The 22,085-nt window shown below is 42.0% G+C and overlaps 1 protein-coding gene across 6 annotated transcripts in view; it reads right to left on the bottom strand.

Annotated features, from left to right (window-relative positions):
- The window catches only part of LOC137438082 (transcription factor CP2), a 176,642-nt gene that overhangs the window by 123,548 nt on the left and 31,009 nt on the right, over nt 1-22,085 (bottom strand). For all 6 annotated transcript variants that reach the window (XR_013621062.1, XR_013621063.1, XM_078766601.1 and 3 more), the window contains 2 exons: nt 13,604-13,755; nt 4,139-4,215 (listed from right to left, as the gene is read on the bottom strand). Coding sequence is in view for 4 of the 6 variants with exons in the window: in XM_078766601.1 (XP_078622727.1) it covers nt 4,139-4,215; nt 13,604-13,755 (229 nt within the window). In the remaining 2 variants the exon portion in view is untranslated. The remainder of the gene's footprint in view (nt 1-4,138; nt 4,216-13,603; nt 13,756-22,085) is intronic.

Below are 22,085 nucleotides of genomic sequence, written 5' to 3'. Positions count from 1 at the left end.
TTCCTCTGTAAAGAAAAATGGACCCACAAAGCAGTCATGGAGAAGGCCAGACCACACATTGACCTTTGGACTGTCGCGTATGTGTTCACTGACCACGTGCGGTTTTTCACAGCCCCAGATCCTCACATTGTGCCAGTTGGCCTTCCCCAATACATGAAAGCAAGCTTCGTCTGTGAACATGACCTTTTTCAGGTAATCTTCGTAATCCTCTATGCGACTGAGCATTTCCAAAGCTTGAGCCTATGCATACTGAGCATATCTATGTGAGTATATATATGAATAGTATATATAGGACCCGGTCAGTGAGGCACACTTGTGACTAGGTATGTTTTGAAATTATGTTAATTAAATTTCTCACTCATTGAACCAGTTTGAATGGAGAGAAGGAGTCATTCTGCAGTTTGTGTAACTGTGTATACTGCAATAAGCATGGAGAAAAGAAAGAAAAGCAGAGAATTGTCTGAGGAGATCAGACACAAGATTGTAGCCAAGCATGGACAATCTCAAGGCTACAAGTCCATCTCCAGAGACCTTGATGTTACTGTGTCCACCGTGTGCAATGCTATCAGGAATTTTAAGGCCCATAGCACTACAGCCAACCTCCCTGGCCGTGGCCGCAAGAGAAAACTATACCGAAGATTGCAGCGAAGGATTGTTCGAATGGTGGAGAAAGTACCTCAATAAACTGCCAAACAGATTCAAGCTGACCTTCAGACACAAGGTATGACAGTTTCCAATCGCACCATCCATCACCAAGCGCCGTCGGATTTTCGTTTTTGACAAAATGACGGAAAAACTTGAACGCTACTGCATCAAATTTTGTGTTTTTTGGCCTCGGGGATGTTGGATGCTTCCATTGTGATGACTGCAACTTGGTTTCTGGGTCGTACCCATAAACCCAGGACTCATCGCCAGTGATCACTGTGTTGAGGAAGCTGGGATCGGTGTTCACAGTCTCCAGCATGTCCTGTGCGATCTCCAAACGGAGTTGCTTCTGCTCAATCGTTAGCAGCTTTGGTACGAACTTCGCTGAGATTCTCCTGAAGCCCAAATCCTCCTTCATAATGGAATGAACGGTGTTGAATCTTGCGGATCGTTTCCACTTGGGAATCGCCAAGCTTTACACAAAATTTGATGCAGTAGCATTGTTCAAGTTTTTCCGTCATTTTGTCAAAAACGAAAATCCGACGGCGCTCACTTACATGTCCTCACTCATCGGCGGTCTGCCGTCGAATGACAGCTTCTGCAGGTGGGAAAAAATTCACGCGTGTGCATTAGGATCGCCTACATATGTGCACAAATCAACGCCTCCCTAGCTTCTTTTTTTTTACGCACGAAAAATAAAGGTCGGATACTTTTTGAACACAGTAGTATAATAGGTAGCCAATTCATTTTGCTGGTTTATACCAATATTTGCATGTAAAGTGTAAACAACGTTTCATGATTGAAGAGCCCCTTTAAAGTATGTATGCAACCATAAATTGAGAGATTATGAACCCCCCCTTCATTCAAGAAAAACAATGGTATTATAATCATAAACACAGGCTCGAATGCGAGTGTACTGTCACCGTGTGTCCCAAATACACTTGCAATGCACAGGCCTCGCCTAAATCGTAAATGACGTTTGTGTCATGTATAAAATGTGGGCTATCCACCCCCCCCCCCCCCCCCCCCTCCCAGGATGCGAGCATAATTGTTTATGTATTGACTTATTTCGGGGCGTAGCGGAACATGCCTGCCATAAATATAAATAAATTGGCCAAAATTCTACGAAACGCCGACGTACAGTGACGAGTGCATTTGTACACTACACTCAGTAGCTGCAGCCTGCGTGTCTGTGGCTACGCCATGATACAGGCACAAGGCGATCGGGTTTTTACCGTTTTATCGATCAAACAAAGTCACTACTGCAATAACACTCGCTTGATATAAATATTCCTCGCATATTTAACCGAAACTATCAACAAGTAGGCTAGCCCAACACGTACCAGTAATCTAAATCTGCGAGCCGTTCAGCATCATCTTCGTCGTTTTCCACTTTGACTTCCATATTGGCCTCTGGATCTTCGTCGGCGTATTCCGGCTCAAACTGATATGGTTGAACACCAAATTCTCTCCGTTCTATATCATATTCTATTACAATACTTTCCTCAGCCTCTGATACGTATTCATCGGGTGAAAAGTCCGACAGATCGGAGGAAATATCGAGCGATTCGGAGTCAGAAACTTCTTCTTCTGCCATGTCTGCCATGTTTATGCACTGTGTGCACCGTGATCAGCTGAGATCTATACCTCGTGTGACGTCACAAGGATTCCAGAACTAGCTTAATTTTTTTAATCGTGCCTTTTTAAAAACGCATTTTACGACTAATTTAGCGTCGAATTTTTTTTTCTTTTTAAAAATTAAACATTACCTAATTCTAAAGATTTAAATAATTAAATTTTTTTTGGGTCTGGAGTCTTCCTTTAAGTTCTGAATCAAAAGCAAAGGTTCTGTAATATTAACAGTGAAATCAAGAATTGTGGAGACCAAACACTTTTGTAAATTTCAACTTATTTTTAGAGAAAATTGTTTTATTTGAAAAAGGTGCAAGGGTGCCAATATTTTTGGCCACGACTGTATATATATAGATTAATATTATCTTCGAGCGAGGCATAGTTACTCCCGCCACTTACCCCATGCTTATGCGAATTTCTTCACTAACCCAAAGCCAAGCATTTTGAGACCTTAAGATAGGAAATGATGATGATCATTGTCATTTTTCCATCAATGCTTCCAGCGGCCGCACGGGTTTATATAAAGTTCAATCTGATTTCTGTTTTGGTGGTCGGGGAGTGGTTGCACACTCGACTACAACAAATTTGGTGAAATTGTGATGGATTTTGACTGACTTGCAAACTTTAATGACAACGTTGAGTATTCAGGAACCGTATCGTTCTCTATTTTTGTCATTTTTAGCGCCCATGGCTCCAAATATTTTTCAGGAGCTCACAAAGTCATTTTAACTCTGATTTGATTTCTGTTTTTGCTTTTTATGGTCGCTGGGGTCGATAAAGGCCCTGGTAAAACAAATTTGGTGAGGATCAGTTCAGTTCTGACTCCAGTATAGCGACATGTGGTGAGGCTTCGCTCTCCACGCCCCCCTCCTTTCTCCCTCCCTCCCTCTCTTCCCCCACCCCTCTGCTGCACTCCTCTCCCCCCTATCCCCATCCCTTCCACACACTACCCCCAAACCCTCCCTTTCCCCTCACCCTCCCCTTCAGTGAGTCAGTCAGTGACTCCGTGATTAGAATGAGCTTTATATATTACATAAAATATAGTCATATTTTTTATGTTAAAGGCTCCAATCATAGACTGTTTGGTCCTCTTCAATGCCAGGTCTCAAATGAAACAAAAAAGGACTTAAATGAAACCAAAGGAAAGAGAAAGAATGTGAAGATATGGAGTGAAAATGAGCAAGATAAATGTATGGTATGTTGCATGTGAGAAAGATAATTTAAGGCTTGCCCAGTTGCTTGGTTTGCATGAAACAGGACATAAGACCAGCAATCCTGAAATAAAACAAGTGAATCCTCTTGGATTGCGCTGAGGTTCGGGCTTGGAATTTCTAGGAGGAAGTATAATTTGTATGCAATGAAAGTACATGTAATATGGGATCGAGTAAGATCGAGTAAGCTTCACCAGTGCGCGTGCGCGAATTTACGTCACGTCGGCAGCGAGAAGGCGTTCCCCAACACGAACCAATCAGGAACTGCCACGCCCACTTATATGATCTCCGAATTCCTGTGACAGGAATTAGCGTTACACTGGCTGGAAGTCAATCGCTAAAGGCGCTTCCTCAGCGCCAATAAGTGGTTCCAGACACCACTTTAATGCTCCATAAGTCAGGGTGGTTGCACTGCCATGGGTGTTTGCTGCCGACAACCTACTACCGAAAGACTATGTTGATATTGCATTTCAAAAATCATGTTCAATTTAATCTCTTACAGTCATTAAATAAAACCTGGCACTCCAACATACCATTACATCAATCCACATTTTGGATCATCTATAAACCAGACTGTTTTTGGACAAAAAAGGAAATAATTTAGGGTGAGCAAGAAAGCACAATTTAAGGATGCAAAACGATGCATTTACCTTAACATACTTCCCATTGAGGTCTATTGTGCCAACTCCTTTCCGATTGTCAAGCATGCGGATTTCATAGGACTGCCCTGGATGCAGACACACATGGGAAATAGGGCACATTCAGAAACTAAAATAACACTAAATAATAATAATAATAATAATAAACATCTGCCAAAATATACTTCGATTTAAGTCATGGGCAACTCAAAAATATGTTTTGCACATCTTTGTTATGCTCCCTTTTTTTTCTTAAATAATGGCTTGAATTATAAAAACTCCAAAAATTTTCCCCGCCATCCAAGCCAACCCCCCTTTCCCCTCCTCCCCTCCCCCACCCCCCACCGCCATTCATTTTCCCCATAAAAAGGAAACCTATTAAACTACTTGTTTTAAGAGCCTTCATCAACACCTACAAATCCTTTTCTCCTTGCCAAAAAAACACCTTTGTGCCTATATGTACGTGCGTACTCACATCCCTCCAGGGAATATGAACCATGTCATTGTCATACACACCATTTATTATGCTTATCTTTAATTCAATATCCCAAAATATAGTTTTATAACCTGACATAATTGACTTGTTTTGAAAATGCACAAACCGTATAGCTATTTTAATGGGTTCATTTTATAATCTAGCATGATTTGAAATGCTTGGAATTGACTGATGAGTGGAAGTAGTAAACATTGTGTTGACTCCCGCCCCCACAGATTGGATCACCTACTCCATCAAAAATATTTCCATGTCATTACCCAGATCTGAGACACTTCCATAGAGAGGTCATAATAAGTACCCTTTCAGGGTAGGGGGAGGGAGGGTCTGTCCTCCCCACTAGGATTTTGTTTTTTTTAGCAATACTGTACTTCCAAATCAAAACATCATATGAATGGTATTGACAAGGGGCATTGGTAGGGTAGCAGGGGTAGGAAGCTCCTGGAGGCGGGCTTGCAACTGCACCCCATGTTTCAGTTCTGCTATTGAAATGTATTGCGTTGATCATAAAGTGTGAAGAGCTTTATGTGTAATACTGAACTAATAATCCTACACCTCCGAGAAGCATTGGACAGATAAATAATTTGCATTATTAATGTGCTTTTAATAAAGACATTTCACATTACTAGCGAAGAATCCATTCTTAGACGGGATGACTTGACAAACCCACCCACACAGTGAGCTGTAGTATACAATACACATTTATAGGGAGAGAATTGGGGTACTCCAGTCCACCCTAAACCCCCAAGGACTATGTTGTTTTTTTTTAACCACCAAAACCTGTGTGCACTCTCCGAGTACAACCACCAGTTTTCATCTCATTCTATCCAACAGGTCAGTGGTGCATAGAAGTCAAACAAACAAAAATACAAACAAACACTTCTAAAATTATGCATGCAACGAGCAAAAGTACCCGTCCCCAGTGACAGGAAAAGCCCACTTGTTGGCAAGGGTAAAAACCATAGAAAATGACAGTCGTGCAGTTAGCCGGGAAAATTTCACATCGATTGGTGAAACGGTTTTGCAGAAGGGTTTTTTTTCAAATATTGGCTTTCAAGCTAATATGGCTGCCAAACCACGTGACATGCGACATCAAAAATGTAAACTCTGCATATGCATGGGAGGGGTCACATTTGTGAAGTTTGGTGTTGATCGGAAAAGGTTTGTTTTTCTATCCAAGATGGCTGCCAAATCACACGACCTACGACATCATCATTTTTAAACTATATGCAACAATGATGTTAGATGGCATTTGTAAAGTTTGGCATCGTTAGGGTAAGCGGTTTCTGAAATATAATTATTTAATATTTTCCTTCAATCCAATATGGCTGCCACACCATCTGACCAATGACGTTTTCATGATCACCTTTTAATCACCATGCCTAGCCGATGACACGTAAACTTTTGAGTCGATCGCTTCGGTGGTTCGGGAGATGATGTTTTTTATGGTTTAGGTTAAATCCAATATGGCTGCCAAACCATGTGACAGATGAAGTTATAAATTTAATATTTCAATACAAATGGGTCATAGATCATGTGCATGCAATTTCAGATTTTTAGGATAAGGAAATCAATTAAAACATTTTTGGTTGGTATACCACTTCACTGATGATGTCATCATTATCATGCATTTGTTCCTCATTGTGAGTACTTGACAATGTGCCGAGTTTAAATTTTTTCCATTCAGCAGTTTCCGAGAAATAAAATTATAATTATTTGCATTTAATCCAAAAGGGCTGCCATACCACATGACCTATGACATCGCAATTATCATAAAAATATAATACATAGGTGTTCCTCCTACCTTGAAAGTTTCGTCTCAATCGGACATGTGGTTGCTGAGCCAAACGAGGCTTAGCCTGTACGGACGGACGTACGGACGTATGTACTTACGGACAACCCAAAAACATAATGGCTCCGGCCACCTTCGGGCGGAGGCATAAACATGTTTTAAAATGTGCCTGTAATTTCATTTTTTGTTATTTGACCTTTTGAAACCACCCCAATAGATGATAATGATACTGCCACCACAAAAAAAACACCCTAAAATGATACTGCTCTTGCACCTTCTTGCCATGTGGTGATCATAACCACGAAATTTGGTGAATTTCTGCCCAACCTTTTAGGAGGAGATAGCGTGACGGACAGATAGACATACAGAGAGAGACTGACAGACAGGACAGAAGGAGCGGAATACAACATCCCCCCATTTTTATTTTTAAGCATGTGGATCACAACTACCACATGCAACCCCAAGGGATAATAATGTCCCTGCACTGCTATATTCTTCAACCAAAATACTGTGAAAAAAAATTGTTATATTGCCCATACAACAACTCATTTCTCAGAGCCAAAGTAAGCCAATCAACCTTACTCAGAGGTATCTTCTACTGTTCTCATGACGAAACAGGTATCGCTTAATGGAGAGTTCACATGCCGAGTGCATGCTTGTTTAGAGGGGGTGAGCTATTGAAAATGAAAGTAACTCAAACGTCTGTCTTAAAATTTTGTTTTGACAAACAAACAACAGATATATAAACAGATGTTTGGGACTACAGAACTATAATATACAGGAAAACAAGCACGACATAATGACAATAACACGGAATATACAAGTAAAAATTTGAGAATTTGTGCTTATATAAAATGTTGGAAGCATTTCGTGTTAAAAGTGGTTAAACAAGTTTTTTAGGGTAAATCGAGGGTGCTGAATTCAAAAATGCTGTTTAACCGGTTCAATTTTGGAGTCTTAACCTTCAAATTGTAAAAAACAAAATGCCCGCCATTTTCAGCATATTTTTTGCCATAACTTGAATTTTAAGCAACATAGAAGGCTCATAATAGTGGCAATACCCATGTTTGTGATACTGAGGATTCCAAATTTACTGTTACCTAAGTTGTAACTAGTTTGGTTTCGCCGCCATGTTGAATTCCAAGATGGCCGCCATATTGATCATCAAGATGGCCACAATGTTGGATTTAAATACAAAGAAACAAATTGAAATATAGTACGCCTGGAGTCTTTTGCAAAGTGTGCTTTGGACTATTTTGAAAAGCGAGTAAAATGAGACAATGAAGGAATTGTGGTCTTGTGGTTGAGTTACATACACCTTCGCCTTCATGTGACCCCAGAGGAAAAGGTCACATGGGGTCAGGTCCGGTAACCGTGGAGGCCATTCGATCGCGTGATTCATAGCCACCCTTTCATGGAAGAGCTCTCCGCCAGTATGTTATCTGGGTTATTGACATGTATATTGATTATACATGTATTGTATACCTGTGATTGTAAACACTATTAACGCCCTCTTGCGGGCATTACTGATATGTGACTCGGTCACGGGAATAAACTACATGTTAACACCGCATTAACGAAGCGAAGCACCACTGAGGCACCGTTGCGTAGGTGCCCAGTCTTGCTAAAATCCTTTGACGCCCATACTTCACCCCCTTACTTTGATGCCACCCATGGATGTCAAATTGTGAAGTTTGAGGTGAGAAGTGGTTCAGAAATGAACATGATAAGTGAGTCGATGGCTGAGGTGTTGGTTTTGGATATCGTGGTAGACGAATATGGATTTGATGATTATTTTCTGAAAATAAGAAATGAATAATTTTAAACGTTAATTGTAATTTGTTTTCTTTTTCATTACAGGTAGTGCGATAACTCCCTCACCATGGATGCATTACTTAGCCTTAAAAGACCAGTCCCAGTTTCGCTCAACCTGTGCATAATATGCCAAGATATAAAGACAAACGATAAACTGTTTGCTGCCACAGAAAAAGGCCTCAACACATTATCAAATGTTACCCACGAGCGCCAAAAGTTACGACATGTCAAGTACAAGGATGCAGTTGACAGACTCTCAGAAGCCCTGAAACACGACTCTAAAAAACAACTAGTTTGGCATAAATCATGCTATGCTATGTATACAAACAAAACGAAACTAGATAAACTCAAGGCGGACTCATTGGCAGAGAGTAGCCCATCCTCTAGTTCATCAGCATCAAGAACAGAAACCCAACCTTCCTCATATCGTCGTAGTAGCTCACCGCCCATTAACTGGGAATTCTGCATGTTCTGCCAAGAGGACAAGGCCAAGCAGAAGTTGACTTCAGTCACCACCTTCAAGAAGAGCACTGAAATATTGGAAGCTTCTGAGTTTGAAAAAAAAATGCGAGTGCGTGTTGCTGGTGTTAGTGACCTAATTGCCGCGGAAGGAAAGTACCATCTCTCCTGCTATGTGCAGTTCACCAGAAAGACAACCCAAACTAAACAGGATTCTCGACATGCTGATATTGCAATGCTGTGGCTTTGCGATGAGCTCAAGTATTCTGCTGAGCACGGTCATGTATTAGAGCTAAAAGAAGTGTGGAACCGGTATTGTACAATTGCTGAAGAATCCAACGTAGATATTCCAGTGTCATTTACCAGCAGAATGAGCACCTTCACGGATAAATTGGCAGATAAGATTGGTGAATTCTATGAGATACTTGTACTTCGTGATAACGAAGCAAGTGAGCGACGCAGTGTCTTTGTTCCACTGAAGTTTGCCCACATACCCATTTCAAAGATAACACGCGAAGAGGATGACGACACCATAATCACAATCCCCACCTATAAACCACAGGAAGAAGATGAATTGCTCTCTATGGTATATGTTGCTCTGAAACTAAGAAGCAGCTCATGACAAATGCGGTGTCTATTGCACCCACAACACTTGTAGTGGCTGGAGGATTTGCACAGATCACAGACGTGAAATCTTCAGATCCAGAGATGGACACATCATCCCTACAGGCCAACCATGAGGAGGCGGACACACGACTTGTTCTTCATTGCGTCGACACAAATGCTGTAACAGTGGTGGTTTTAGTGCGTGACACTGACGTGCTGGTCTTGTTAGCTGCTCATTTTGATAAGATGCCATGCACTCAGCTGTGGATGAAGGCAGGAACTCTTAAGAAGCCAAAATACATTCCCATCCACAAACTCCACCAGAAACTGCCACCTTGCCAAGTGGAAGCGTTGCTGCCATTCCATGCAATTACTGGTTGTGACAGTGTGTCACAGCTTGCTGGCCACGGCAAAAAGACAGCCTGGAAGGTGTTTCAAACACACAGCCAATTGTTGACAAATCTGGGCACAGAAGATATCACTGAAGAAGTAATCAACGATGCAGAAAAGTTAATATGCCGTCTTTACAAGGTACCCGATGATGTGGACAGATGCGACAAGGCACGTGTAATACTCTTCTCTAAGGGTTGTCCACAGGAGACTCTGCAACCAACATCAGATGCAGTGAGACTACACATAAGGCGCGCACATTACCAGGCTTTTATTTGGAAGCGCGCAACCATCGCTACTCCAGTACTCCCCCAAGTAACAGACATGGGATGGACATACATCGATGGGAACTTGGTGCCGAAGTTGATGATGCTATCTCCAATTCCTAAGGCGTGTCGCGAGATAGTAACATGCGGATGTACCAAAGGATGTATAAATGGCCGTTGCAGCTGCAGAAAAGCTGGGCTAACATGCACAGGATGTGCATGTGCATACAACAGACAACTAGAATGCAGAAACAGAACAGACCAAGATAGACAGGTAAACATTTGAGAATGCCAATATTGAGCTATACGGTATTTATAAAGTATAATTACTAAAAGGCAGCCATTTTGGAACTTTACCCCTTTTTTAAATGCACTTTAGAAATGATTTAATATCATTTTTTTTGTTCTAAAGAAATTAAAAACGCATTTGACCAGTGAAAGTGATGTACATAAAAAAATACACCCCAGAAATTACCAAAAATATGGCGGCCATCTTGGAATTCAACATGGCGGCGAAACCAAACTAGTTACAACTTAGGTAACAGTAAATTTGGAATCCTCAGTATCACAAACATGGGTATGGCCACTATTTTGAGCCTTCTATGTTGCTTAAAATTCAAGTTATGGCAAAAAATATGCTGAAAATGGCGGGCATTTTGTTTTTTACAATTTGAAGGTTAAGACTCCAAAATTGAACCGGTTAAACAGCATTTTTGAATTCAGCACCCTCGAATTATCCTAAAAAACATGTTTAATCACTTTTAACACAAAATGCCTACACTATTCGAAAATTCTCAAATTTTTACTTGTCTAGAAGCTTTTCGTGATGTACTCTTCAAGGTGATTCACAGCAAATAGACCAGAAGAGATGAGAACTTGTGCATTTATAAGCATGTCAAAGTAACCATGACACCGATTGGTTCTTCAGTCATGACGTCATTGGTGTTCTGAATGCCCATTGGTTGCCTCAGTCTCCACATTCCCGGGCTCCGATTGGCTAGAGCGGAATCGTCAGTGATGACGCACCATTTGCATCATTACCTTGGACAGCGATCGGGGAAATACCTTTAATCTTTCCGTGTTGAAAGCGAATGTACAAATCCCTTTTGACGACACAATGTAGGTTCCGTGGAATGGATGAAGGTTACTTCTAACACACGTAGATGTAATGCATACCCCAGGATATCTAGGTTTAAGGCCCCATCCAAAACCATGATCTTTTCTACCCCCGTTAATCCATCACAAACCCACCTCCTACAAATAATGTTTTCTTTCATTTAAGCCCATCTTCTTAGAGTCCATCTTAGAGTCCATCTTCTTTATCCCATGTACCCGCCCCAGCCCTCTCTCTTCCATGAATCTCCTGATGTCCCTGTTCCCTATTGCTGTCGTGCTTTTTATTTTATATTATTTTTTTTCCTCTCTCTTTTTCTCTCTTTTTCTCTCTTTCTTTCTCTTTCTTTCTCTTTCTTTCTCTTTCTTTCTCTCCCACTCTCGTCTCCCGCTCCCTTTATATGTTTCTGTGTGTCTCAGCTCTTATACGAGCCTCGACTTGGTATACTATTAAAAATACATACTCAGATGGCCTCTCAAAGCAGTTTGACCCCCAGAGCTTCCAGGGGCCGAGGGAACTGACTACGCCTCCAATCTGGCTCACTACCCTTTCACTCATGGAATCGCAGATATCTATGCCTGCCTGGTATTGACTTAATGGTTAAGGTGGTTGGCTTAATATCTTGAGTTGAAGCCCATCGTGCCGTTGAAATAACACCAGGTGGGTTGACTCTGTCATCCTTCCGAGGTCATCAAAATGAGTCGCAGCTTATTGGGCTGCTACTCATTTTGTAAGTTCAGAGATGACACTTCTGCTGATGATATTCTAATCTCCATCGCAACTGCAGAAGAACATCAGGGACACCTAAGTTTTCTCTTCTCCCGATTGCAGGACTTCGGCATAGTCATCAATCCCACAAAGTGCATATTTGCCATTCCGGAGTTGAATTTCCTCGACCACTATGTTAACCGCTCAGGCATCCGTCCGCTCGAGGAAAAGGTGCAGATGATTCAAGATTTCCCGTTACCTTCATCTCAATGCAAACTGTGAGAGTTTTTGGACCTCATCAACTTTTACCATCAATTTATTCCAAATGCAGCCAAAACACTGCAGCTGCTGAAGTGTTCCGAGGAAAGGAGCCAACCTTGTCAGCCTTCCACACCAACAAAGATGCACTGGCCAATGCCTCACTCCTGATTCAACCAAAGCCAGATGCGTCAACATGCCTGATGTTAGACGCACCTAAGGTTGCAGTGGGTGCGCGCAGGTTCTCAGCCTCTCCGCAGAAGTCCTAAGCAGGACATCATACCGGAGCATCACTGGAAGGTATTTGGGCCAACTCAGTGGACGTGGGAACAGGTCACATGATTCTGGGGACGCCAGCGGCAAGTTCACCTCGACAGGGCTGGGCTGGAAACCCACCTACAGCATGAAGAGCATGAGTCTGCTCACCTCACCGTATCTTGGCAAAGACTGCAAGCTTGGCTCGACCATGTTTGAACCACCCCAATATTGTTTTTATCCCCACACCTCCTCCCTCCATATCTTCGAACTCTTTTTCTCCTTTTGTGTCCGACAATGAGGGAGTCCATGTCAATAAGGATAGAGTATAACGTAAGCAAGACAAATATTTCCAGTTCATAAACCTGGTTTAATATCCGATCAAGGCGCCTTATTTTTCTTGACATCAATTTGTTGTTTTAGGTGTCCTCTGTTCAGTTTCATTTACACATTTCATTAAACTTTATTATTTGATATTTTTAATTCCGGTGGTTCAGGCATCTGACGCTTCTCCATGTGTGAATAAATTATAAGTGGGCACATCGTAACATGAGTTACGATCTTGGCATGTGCAACCAAATTAAGGTTCGCAACGTTTCCCGAGCCGCCACTTGAGCTGCCAGTTCAAATTCAAGCTTCCAAGTTCAAGCCATTTTGCGGAGTGTTAACTCTGGCATTACGAGGTTTGAATCCGGCAGGACACAGTGTGGTGTGCCTTACAATATGCAAGTGTCTCCATTGCTTTTGTAAATGTTAAATGTGTTGTGCACTGACTTTCTTGAACTTCCATAAGCCGAGCTAGTGTAAAAAATAAAAATAAAAGGCGGATGGCTGAGCAGGTCTCCTCAAAGAAGAATCACCCATGTTTTGTGTGATGATGACTTTATATCCTTCAGGCAACAATTTAATAATCTTTGTGAGAATATAATTTAATAAAATAATGAGTACCCCAACAAAAAGCAATATAGGGAATCCTACAGGCTTCGTAATTTGACCAGAACAATGGACTAACTCAGGCTGCAATCACCTTAAATGTTCCTTCATTGGTTGGAGAGGCATCTCAACTACGATTTGCTAAAATCACTCCAGTTGCAAAGTATATTGGTCATAGCAAGGAGGAAAGCCAATAAAGCAGAAAAACAGAAGAAAATTACAACTTTTCACAAAACTGAAAATGCACCATAATACCTTATATATTAGTCAGCTTTGCTCCCAATGACTGTGTTTATAGCGAGGTTGTGTTCTCTGTTTTCTATCCTTCACACATTGGATTGAGTTGAAAAACAAGGGGTTCCACAAACCTGTCGACCTGCATGCTTACCCTGATTGAGGTAGGTGAGTGTATCCTCATGCAGTTTGACAGCGGGTGATGTAGGAGCACAAAGAACATATTGAAAATGTGGCTGCTTGCTTTCACAGCTGCAAGAGATACTTGCCTCTTCTTGCTTGAAAATGGGCAATGCAAGGACATCGCTGAAAGTAGGAGGAGATAATTAAAAGGACAGACACTCCAGAAAATCTTCTACCAGAATCAAACGAACTACATATTCAATACAGCAATGTAAGAATTTGCAACTTAACATCCGCCAGGTGAGTGTGTCTGTAACCAAAACTGTTTTTCTTATTATCAAAGCATGATCATCACACAATTTCTGCAACTTTGCCTAGTTATGCCGTGCAGTTTTGGTAGTAAACTAAGTCAGGTTCACTATGTTTTTTCGTTCAAAATCATGGTAGATTAGCAAACCTATACATTTTTGGAAACGTTATTACATGGAAAATCTGAAAATCAATGTTTACATTTGCCAATTCCGACCAATTCGATTCGACCAATCGACCAATTCCATTCGACCAATTCGACCAATCGCTTCGATCGACCATTCGACCATTCGACCAATTCGATCGATTCGATTCGATTCATCGAATTCGATTCGATCGACCATTCGACCAATTCGATTTGCCAATCAATTTGACCGACCTTTGCTTGTGTGGAACGGACTGTGAAAACGATGCGGACTATATTGTCGGATACGACACACGGGACAGTGATGACGAACTCTAAATGGCATATTCTGTAATCGTGTATGTTTGATGCCATTGACTGCCTGTGTATATTTTGTCATTGACTGCCTGTGTAGATGTGAAGTTATACTGACTGCATGTGTATATATGATTTTGCTGACTGCCTGTGTATGTTTGGTGATATGAATTATTGTGACACATTTTGATGTTATTAACTGCCTGAACAAAATGATAACATGTATTTGATTATGCAACTTATCGCGAATATAAAGACAGTATTTTGCAATTCAAAACCTTTGATTCGTGTCTTACCATTCCCCATAGCACTAATTTGATACTTTCATTGGATTCCTTGTCCCTGAAAATATAGGTTTAGTATATTTTAAAAAGTTTTTAGGGTAATTAGAGGCAGAAATAGAACAAAATATGTATTTTACAGTGGCCATTTTGAAAATCCAAAATGGCCGCCATACAGGTATCTCTCCAAATGTAAACATTTATTTTTAGTTTCATTATGCTATAACCTTTCCAAAAATGTATAAGTTTGCTAATCTACCATGATTTTGAACGAAATATAATTTATTGACATAGTGAACCTGACTATAATGTACAGTGGAGGATGAAAACGTTAAATTGAAAGCCCTAAGAAACACATTGCACACTTTATATTTACATTTACCTTCATACACAGTAAAAGTGTATTATGTTCCCAATGCTGCTGGACTTCTCATAAAAGATGAAGCAAAATAAAAACAAAGGCATTGTAATGAACTCCGTTTCCGTCAGAGATGAACATCCCAAGACGCCGAGTGGACGAGGTTTGAGCACACGAGGGGACTTTGCGGTGCGATGCGATTAATTAATATTGCTGCAAGGCACGTTCAGCACACTCATTTGTTATTAAGAAGAATTTAATTACGAATCCGGAGGGCAATGCCACAGCTCAAAATCCACAGCGATGATGCTTGAAACAGAACAGGTTTAATGAATAACAATCGGGATGGGGAACAAATAGTAAAGCAATGCAATGAAAAGAAAGGGGGTAATGGGATCAGCACTTAACCTAGAAGAAGACGGACTGTTCGTCTATCTTAATCTAACTGAAGAATATAATTTACATCCACCAGGCTGAAAGGATCAAAACCTCGATGAAAAACGGTGCCCATCTGATAATCCGGGCAGTTGGAAAACCAGTCATTTGCTTATAGGTTAAAACTTCAAATATAAAATAGCTTTTACAAGTACTTAGAAGTACATAATATATCTTACAAGTGTGTTTGTATAGGTGCGTTTATATGGACATGTGTATGTATATGTATGTGTTTATATAACACTATAACTATATATATATATATATATATATATATATATATATATATATATATATATATATATATATATAGATATATATAGATATATATATATATATATATATATATATATATATATATATATATATATATATTGTTGCGGATATGGGATTTGGATCCATCCATATCCGCTTGTAAATATTCCCCTATTTCGCAATACTTCCCAACTATCCCCAATCCCCCATTCCCTAGTCCCATTTTCTGTAAACAACACTCTGTAGCCCCGACCTCCCCCTATTTCCCCCATTAAATGTCACATCCAGGTCCACCGCATCTCACGTAGACAACTATAGGACATCTTGCTAGTTATTCTTAGTCTATGTCAGTTAAGGACTCGTTTCTATTAATTCTGACTCTTCGTTGCACCAGAATGTGATTGTATGGCACCGTTAGAAAGTTTAGGACCTCCCAATACCTCCCCGCAGCTCTTCCTCATGGTACAACAACAACAACAACAGCGGCGGCAGCGCGGGGAGTGTGCGTCCTCACTCCGGCTTGGTTAGCCGCCATTGAACATGTGCTCCGACGGGGTTACCACGCAGGGGCTCGCTGTCAGCTCCTCGTCAAGGGCGGAGCCCGGTAACCCCCCGCACCCAATAGAAGCGGCGGACCGATTCCATCTGGGGCGGAGCTAACGAGCCGAGGGCGTGTCACTCCCCGCTGGGCATGCGCAGGGAGAGGGAGGTGACGTCAGATGCGCCCCCAGCACGGAGAGAGAAGACGCCACCTCCAAGCGCTGAATACCTCCCCGCATCTCTGGACCGGACCGCGTTTGATTCTGCCCCTGAGCCAAGGTGCACCTTGTGCTATCGACTGCCTGCCCTTCCTTGCCATCAATCCCTGTGTAAGTCAGTCTTGTCCCGTTTGTCTGTGGTCTGTCGGGGATAAGATAAGACTGTGTCTAAGTGCCCATCTTTTCTGTGCTTTACCTCTTACCGTGTAATCTACCCGTTTCTGCATCACCAATATTATATCCTCCTCCGGAGGTCTTGAGAACTGTACCCCTTGTGTCGTTGCATTAATCCCAGCCGTTGTGTCCTTTCCTTCATTGATTTAGCGTAGCGCGATTCGGCCAACGTTCGAGTGTAATCGGGTAAACTGTGCGAACACGGCGGCCATTCCGCTCGGTCAAGCAACATCTAAGTCGTGTCCGTAACAATATATATATATATATATATATATATATATATATATATATATATATATATATATATATATATACACAGTGTATATCTATATATATATATATATCTGTGCAGTGTCTGTCCTGTATTGTCTTGTCTTGTCTTGTCACTGAACTACTCCTTCAAACTTTTATGAAATCGTACCAAACTTCTGGTATGCACATATCTCTCCCGTGTGTATGTCCTAAGGGTATTTTTTTTGAAAAATGTTCCTTTTTCTTTTCTTTTGAAAAAAAAATTTTTTTCAACTTAAGTCTTCAACTTCAATTGTTTATAAATGTAATATCACGAATATTACAAATACATTTGTGCAAAATAATTGTTTGAATTATGATTGGTGTAAACCATGACAAAACAACAACTCAGGTACAGTCATTTATCTATATATCTACACATCTGGGCAGTGTCTGTGTTGTCACTTAACGACTCCCTCAAACTTTTGTTGCTGTTGTTGTGAAGTGTTTTAAATAACGTGGTGGTGGTTTTGAATCACGTGGTGGTGAGGTATTTAGAATTACGTGGTGGTGAGGTATTTAGAATTACGTGGTGGTGAGGTGTTTTTAATTATGTGGTGGTGAAGTGTTTTGAATTACTTGGTGGTGAAGTGTTTTGAACTACGTGGTGGTGAAGTGTTTTGAACTACGTGGTGGTGAGGTGTTTTATATTATGTGGTGGAGAGGTGTTTTGAATTATGTGGGGGTGAGGTGTTTTGAATTACTTGGTGGTGAAGTGTTTTGAATTACGTGGTGGTGAGGTGTTTTGAATTTTGTGGTGGTGAGGTGTTTTGAATTACGTGGTGGTGAGGTGTTTTAAATTACTTGGTGGTGAGGTGTTTTATATTATGTGGTGGTGAGGTGTTTTCAATTATGTAGGGGTGAGGTGTTTTCAATTATGTGGGGGTGAGGTGTTTTCAATTATGTGGGGGTGAGGTGTTTTAAATTACATGGTGGTGAGTTGATTTCAATTAGGTGGGGGTGAGGTGTTTTAAATTACGTCGTGGTGAGTTGTTTTAAATTATATGGGGGTGAGGTGTTTTAAATTATGTGGTGGAGAGGTGTTTTAAATTATGTGGTGGTGAGGTGTTTTTCATTACGTGGTGGTGAGGTGTAATCGTTCCAAACTTCCATTCTGCACCTACCCCCTACCCCCTACCCCCCCCCCCCCCACCCCCTCCCCCGTATGTATGTGCGAAGGGTTCTTTTTTGAATTATTTTTTTTGAACCTGTCTTCAACCTAAATTGCTTATAAAAATGTAACATCACAAACACTACAATTAAATTTGTGCAAAATAATTGTTTTTTTTTGTTTTTGTTTTTTTTGTATACTGAATCGAGGCTCGTGAAAGAGCTAACATTTATTTCACAAACAAATCAACCAGACAAACAAAATATACAAAAAGAGGGAGCGGAAGACAAGATGGGGAGAGAAGGGGAAGCACACAACCACAACATTTGAGAGCAGGGAGAAGTGCGGGAGGGAGAGGGCTTGGGGCAGGAGGCGTGGGAAGGGGGGGGGGGGGGGGTGGGAGAAGTATAAAACACAAGGGGACCGAAATTAGCGGGGGTAGAAAAGATCAAGGTTTTGGATGGGGGAGGATAAGAGATGGTGGTGAACAGCTGTTTTAAAGACCTGGAGGGTGAAGTGGGATTGAAGAGAGTGAGGGAGTTTGTTCCAGAGGCGGGAGAAAAGAGGAATGAAGGAGTGAAGGTGAGCAGAAAGTCTTGATTTTCGCAGTTTAACCATTCGAGGGTTGCAGGCAGATCTTGTGCGACCTGTAGGAATATTTGGGGGACAGAGCCCAGAGAGGGCTGGGGGGGCAAGGCCAGAGAGGAGTCGGTAGAAGACGGAAAGACCACCAACCTGCCTGCGGTGAGTGAGTGTAAGGCCCTTTAGTGAAAGGCCCTAGTTTGTATTATGATTGGTGTAAATCATGACAACACAGCAACTCAGGTACAGTCATTATCCTCGGCTAAAATAAGCCTTTCCTCTGAAACGACGCTTGGTGAGGCGAGCGCAGCGATATATATATATGTATATATACATATACATACACACTGCATTCAAAAAAGTATTCAGACCCCTTCACTTTTTTTCACATTTTGTTATGTTGCAGCCTCATGCTGAAATCGTTTAAATTAATTTTTTCCCTCATCAATCTACACTCAATACCCCATAATGACACAGAGAAAACAGGATTTTAGAAACATTTGCAAATTTATTAAAAAGAAAAAACTGAAATATCACATTGACATAAGTATTCAGACCCTTTGTTATGACACTTTAAATTTAGCTCAGGTGCCTCCCATTTCTCTTGATCATCTTTGAGATGTTCCCACACCTTGATTTGAGTCCACCTGTGGTAAATCCAATTGATTGAACATGATTTGGAAAGGCACACACCTGTCTATATAAGGTCTCACAGCTGACAATGCATATCAGAGCAAAAACCAAGCCATGAGGTCGAAGGAACTGCCTGCAAAGCTCAGAGACAGGATTGTGTCGAGGCACAGATCTGGGGAAGCCTACAAAAAAATCTCTGCTGCATTGAAGGTTCCCAAGAGCACAGTGGCCTCCAAAATTCTGAAATGGAAGAAGTTTGGAACAACCAGGACACTTCCTAGAGCTGGCCGCCCAGCCAAACTGAGCAATCGGGGGAGAAAGGCCTTGATAATAATAGAGGTGACCAAGAACCCGATGGTCACTCTGGCTGAGCTCCAGAGATCCTGTGTGGAGATGGGAGAGACTTCCAGAAGGACAACCATCACTGCAACACACCACCGATCTGGGCTTTATGGCAGAGTGGCCAGACGGAAGCCTCTCCTCAGTGAAAGACATATGAAAGCCCGCTTGGAGTTTGCAAAAAAGCACCTAAAGGACTCTCAGACTGTGAGAAACAAGATTCTGTGAGTGAGGAAGAGAGTTTTTGATAAAGATAGCAACTCCAACACCAGGACGAGTTTGAGGTCCATACCGTTAAGAAAGAGGGAGGGGGAGCATCGGGTGTAGGAAAGGGGAGGGGAGGGGTAGGGTAAGATGAAGGGTGAGAGGGAGGAGGTAGGGGAGAGCTGTTGATAGTGTGTCAGGGATTGCAGAAGAGTTAGGAGAAAGGGAAGGATGAGGATGAGAATGATGAGAAGGATGAGAAGACAAAAGGTTTGATGGTGATGGGATGAGGCACAGTGAGGGGTTGTTTGAGGGGGGGAGCAGAGCAAAGTAGAAGGTTGAAGGAGGTGGAGGTATGAGACAGAAGGGAGACAAAGTGGGGAGGAGGCAGCTTTGAGGAGGGGGGAGGAGTAAGAATTGGAGAAAGATGGTAGGGGGGGGGGGAGATTTGAAGGGGAGGGGTTGGGGGGGAGTTTTGAAGGGGAGGGGTGAGGGGGAGTTTTGAAGGGGAAGGGGGAGGGGGAGGGATAGATTTGAAGGGGAGGGGTAAGAGTGGGGATTTGGAGGGGAGGGGCAAAGAGGGAGTTTAGGAGGGGAGGGGTGAGGCAAATAATTGAAAGGGAGGGGTGAGGGGGGAGTTTTGAAGGGGAGGGGTGAGGGGAGAGATTTGAAGGGGAGGCAAGGGGGGAGATTTGAAGGGGAGGGGGCAAGGGGGGAGATTTGAAGGGGAGGGGGCAAGGGGGGAGATTTTGGGGGAGGGGAATGGGGGGAGTTTTGGGGGGAGGGGAAAGGGGGGAGTTTTGGAGGGGAGGGGCGAGGAGGGAGTTTAGGAGGGGAGGGGTGAGGGGGAGCTTAGGAGGGGAAGGGTGAGGGGGGAGAATTGAAAGGGAGGGGTGAGGGGGGTTTTAGGAGGTGAGGTGTGAGGAGGGAGTTTAGAAAGTGGATGATTAATGAAAAATGAACATTAATTACAAACTGGGTTTGTTGTGATTTTCAAGTCAGAGATTCGTATGAAAACGATAGAGGAGGGGTGGAATGAAGGTGAGTTTAGAGAATGTAGAAAGGAAGGACTGACTGGAAGAGATTGAATTTTTTTTGGAAGTGGAATGAATTGAAGGGGAAATTGAAAAAAGCCTTTTAAATAGGAAGAAAAACAGTGTGTTGTCAGAAACCACTGAATAAAACACTGCAGGGGAAAGTTTAAACATATTTTAAAAATATGTCACCAAAACCATGAAAAACAATCTGGGAAAAGTCCCTAAGTGAGGACGTGGATTTGAGAAAGAAGGAGAAAGGGTTGAATGAGTATGGAGGAAACTAGAGTTGGAAAGGCTGGAGAGGTGGAAGAAAAAGGAGATAAAGCGGGCGGGACACAAGGCGAGACAAGGGGGCAAGAGAACAAGCACGTGTCGCGAGGAGAGAAAGAATGAATAAAGTAATTTCTTTTTTTGTATTTAAAACGTTAGACAAAGGGTAAGATGTTCGTGGGAAATAGGGGGAGAAAAGAAAATCAAAGAAACAAGCAAATACAGCGAAGGAAAGAACGAGACAAGGGGGCGAGAGAACAAGCACGTGTCGCGAGGAGAGAAGGAATACAACAACAACAACAACAACAACAACAACAACAACAGGCATTTTAAGGCCATTTTCCCTGCTAGTCCGGGGGTTAGCCTTGCGGTCCCCATGACAATCTTCTCCATTTTGCCCTATTTTCTGCATCTCCCCTTGTTAACCCACTTGCCCGCATTTCTTCTTCGACCATCTTTGGCCAAGTCTTTCTCAGTCTTCCCCGTCCTCAACTTCCCTCTACATTCATTTCCATCACTCTTCTCAACCAGTCACTTTCATCCTTCCTCAACACATGACCAAACCATCTCAACCTGTTCCTCTTTACAGCATCAATCACAGGCTCTATTCCCATCATCTTTCGCAACTCATCATTTGTCTTCCTCTCTCAACGATACTCCGCACATCCACCGAACCATTCGCATTTCCACCCTTTCCAGCCTTCGTTGCTGCTCTCCGTTCATTACCCATGTCTCGCTCCCATAAATCAGAACACTTCTCACACATGCAGCATACACCTTTCCTTTCAGCTTAAGGAGAGAAAGAATGAATAAAGTAATTTCTTTTTTGTATTTGAAACGTTAGACAAAGGGTAAGATGTTCGTGGGAGATAGGGGGAGAAAAGAGAATCAAAGAAACAAGCAAATACAGCGAAGGAAATAACTTATATTCACAAAATACCGACGGGGGGAGAGAGCCTTGAGAGACCAGGCCGCACACGAGGTGCGAACAAAAAAAAAAACGACTAATTACACACAAGTTTGCAATAATTACAAAA

The sequence above is a fragment of the Myxine glutinosa genome, chromosome 12 (genome assembly GCF_964187855.1).
Source record: "Myxine glutinosa chromosome 12, kmMyxGlut1.1, whole genome shotgun sequence".
Lineage (NCBI taxonomy): Eukaryota > Metazoa > Chordata > Myxini > Myxiniformes > Myxinidae > Myxine > Myxine glutinosa.
This window is presented reverse-complemented; position numbering and strand designations above follow the sequence as displayed.